The sequence below is a fragment of the Pygoscelis adeliae genome, unplaced genomic scaffold (genome assembly GCF_000699105.1).
Source record: "Pygoscelis adeliae isolate BGI_AS28 unplaced genomic scaffold, ASM69910v1 Scaffold308, whole genome shotgun sequence".
Taxonomy (NCBI): Eukaryota; Metazoa; Chordata; class Aves; order Sphenisciformes; family Spheniscidae; genus Pygoscelis; species Pygoscelis adeliae.
Genome location: NW_008825306.1, coordinates 2,969,081 through 2,971,078, shown reverse-complemented (window position 1 = coordinate 2,971,078; position 1,998 = coordinate 2,969,081). Strand labels below are relative to the sequence as shown.

At 45.1% G+C, this 1,998-nt stretch overlaps 1 protein-coding gene across 1 annotated transcript in view; it reads right to left on the bottom strand.

The window, feature by feature from the left end:
- Positions 1-1,998, bottom strand: part of PROX1 (prospero homeobox 1) — a 37,563-nt gene that overhangs the window by 22,068 nt on the left and 13,497 nt on the right. Inside the window, exon 3 of the mRNA XM_009330193.1 lies at positions 1,524-1,718. Within this exon, the coding sequence (XP_009328468.1) occupies positions 1,524-1,718 (195 nt within the window). The remainder of the gene's footprint in view (positions 1-1,523; positions 1,719-1,998) is intronic.

The following is a 1,998-nucleotide window of genomic DNA, read 5'->3' as shown; positions in this document are numbered from 1 at the left end:
TGGCTCCTTTCCTACCAGCTGCTAGACCCCTTGGCTGAGAAGAGGAGACTGCAATCACCAGCAGTGCTAAACATACGAGATTTATATTTTCTTATCTACCTGAAAACACCTACACCTGAAGTAACCCATTTACATTAACGCTGCAACTAACGTTTTGAAAAGGAGCAATAAGTGCCTGAAATCATCAAGGATACAAGAACTTCTGAGGGCAAAGAACATTTCAACCTATGTTCTGCGAACAGAAAAAAGTTGTGTTAAAAAAAAAAAGCTTGAGGGAACTTAAGCACATTTGACAGAAAAAAGTTGGTCACACTTATCTCCTTATGTATTTCCTTTTCTTTTCCTGTATTTAGCTATTATGCCTTGGCGTACTGGCAGACCTACCTCCCAGGGGTGGGAGTCTCCTGTCTTGTGCGTGCATGAGTACCTAATGGGGCCAGAGCCCTCAGGAGGGCCTGGGGGGGGCCACGGCACACCAAACATGAAGTCTGGACGTTGTCGTCAGCCACAATGAACGGCAAACCCCTTGAGGAACATCCTCTTTCCCCCTCTTTCTTCATCTGCCCCTTCCATGCAATCATTCTCCCAGAAAACTCTGCATGCCCAGAAGAAGGGGAAGGAGCCGAGAGAGCTGAGAAAGTCTTTGCTTAGGTACTTGTTTTGCATCATCTGAACTTATGTGCCATGAACACGACTACTGCTAAAAATCCCTCGGAAGGATTTTAGGCAGGAAACCACCCTCCTTATGCCAACAAATGTCACTTTTGTGGCATTGGGAGGGGGCTCGTTATGCAACTTGACCCCGAGTGAAAGGTGCAGACAAGAAAAAAATATTAATAATTAGTACCACCATCGCTTTCCCACTCCACTTCACCAAGAGATGGGATTACTCGAGCCTCCCCTCGCGCACACCCTGTTCAAATGCATCATTACATCTGACTACCTGAACAATGCAAACTGCCACCCTCAGCAGGGAGAAACACTCTCCCGTGGTATCGCCGAGGGTCAGCATGTTAATGATAACAATAGTCTGCTGAGCTACCAGGCTGGCCTGTAAACAGGAATCTTAATCAAAGCCACAAACCCACTACAGCAGAAAACAGAGAGCATTTACTTCGAGTAGTCATTTTATCCTGCAGCTTGACAAAGCAAATACATTTTAGTCCCATAAATCAAATGAAGGAAAGCAGAGGAAGGTAACTGCAAGTGTTTGATCCCGCAATTACGGAGCTTTAGAAGAGCTGTGAGGTGACTTCTTTCACTACTGTCCCTCCTAAAGGAAACTTCAAAAAGTCGAAACTAAGAAACTTATCAAAAAAAGGGAAAACTTTTATCCCTTGTCAAGTCCTAGTGAGGCGTAAGTCTCCAGCTACCAGGGCTAAAAAGATTAATTAGAGTCATTCAGGGATGTGGAATGCCCAGATTCCACCGGTCACGGCCACAACAAAAAGGTACATTATTTTAAAGGCAGCCTGGACCACAGAGCGACTCACACACACACAGAAACAAAGATCGGTGCCTACCTCAAAATCATTTGCTTTATTGTAGTGCATGTTCAGGGCCCTGTACAGCTCACAGTCTCTGGTTATAGACAGCTCCTCAGTGCTCGTGACCCCGTCGTTGATGGCTTGCCGCGCATACTTCTCCATCTGAATGTAGTAAAACTCACGGAAATTGCTAAACCACTTGATGAGCTGAGAGGTAATGCATCTGTTGAACTGTTAAATTTAAACAGTAAGAAGGATAAGAGCACTGACATTCCTCCCCCCCAGCCCCATTTCTTTTAAAAAGCATTCTTTCCTCCCCTTCCCCACCACCTTTTAAACCCATGTCTCCGTGTTTCTACTGTGGGGGGCGTGGGGGAAGCAGCTGGCAAATTATGTTAGTGTATCAGACGAGGGGAAAACATATATGGCCCAAAAATTCCAGGACAAATAACTGAAGGGTAATGATACTGCATCCAACCGGTTTCCCAATCTTTAAAGTACTCTAGATTTT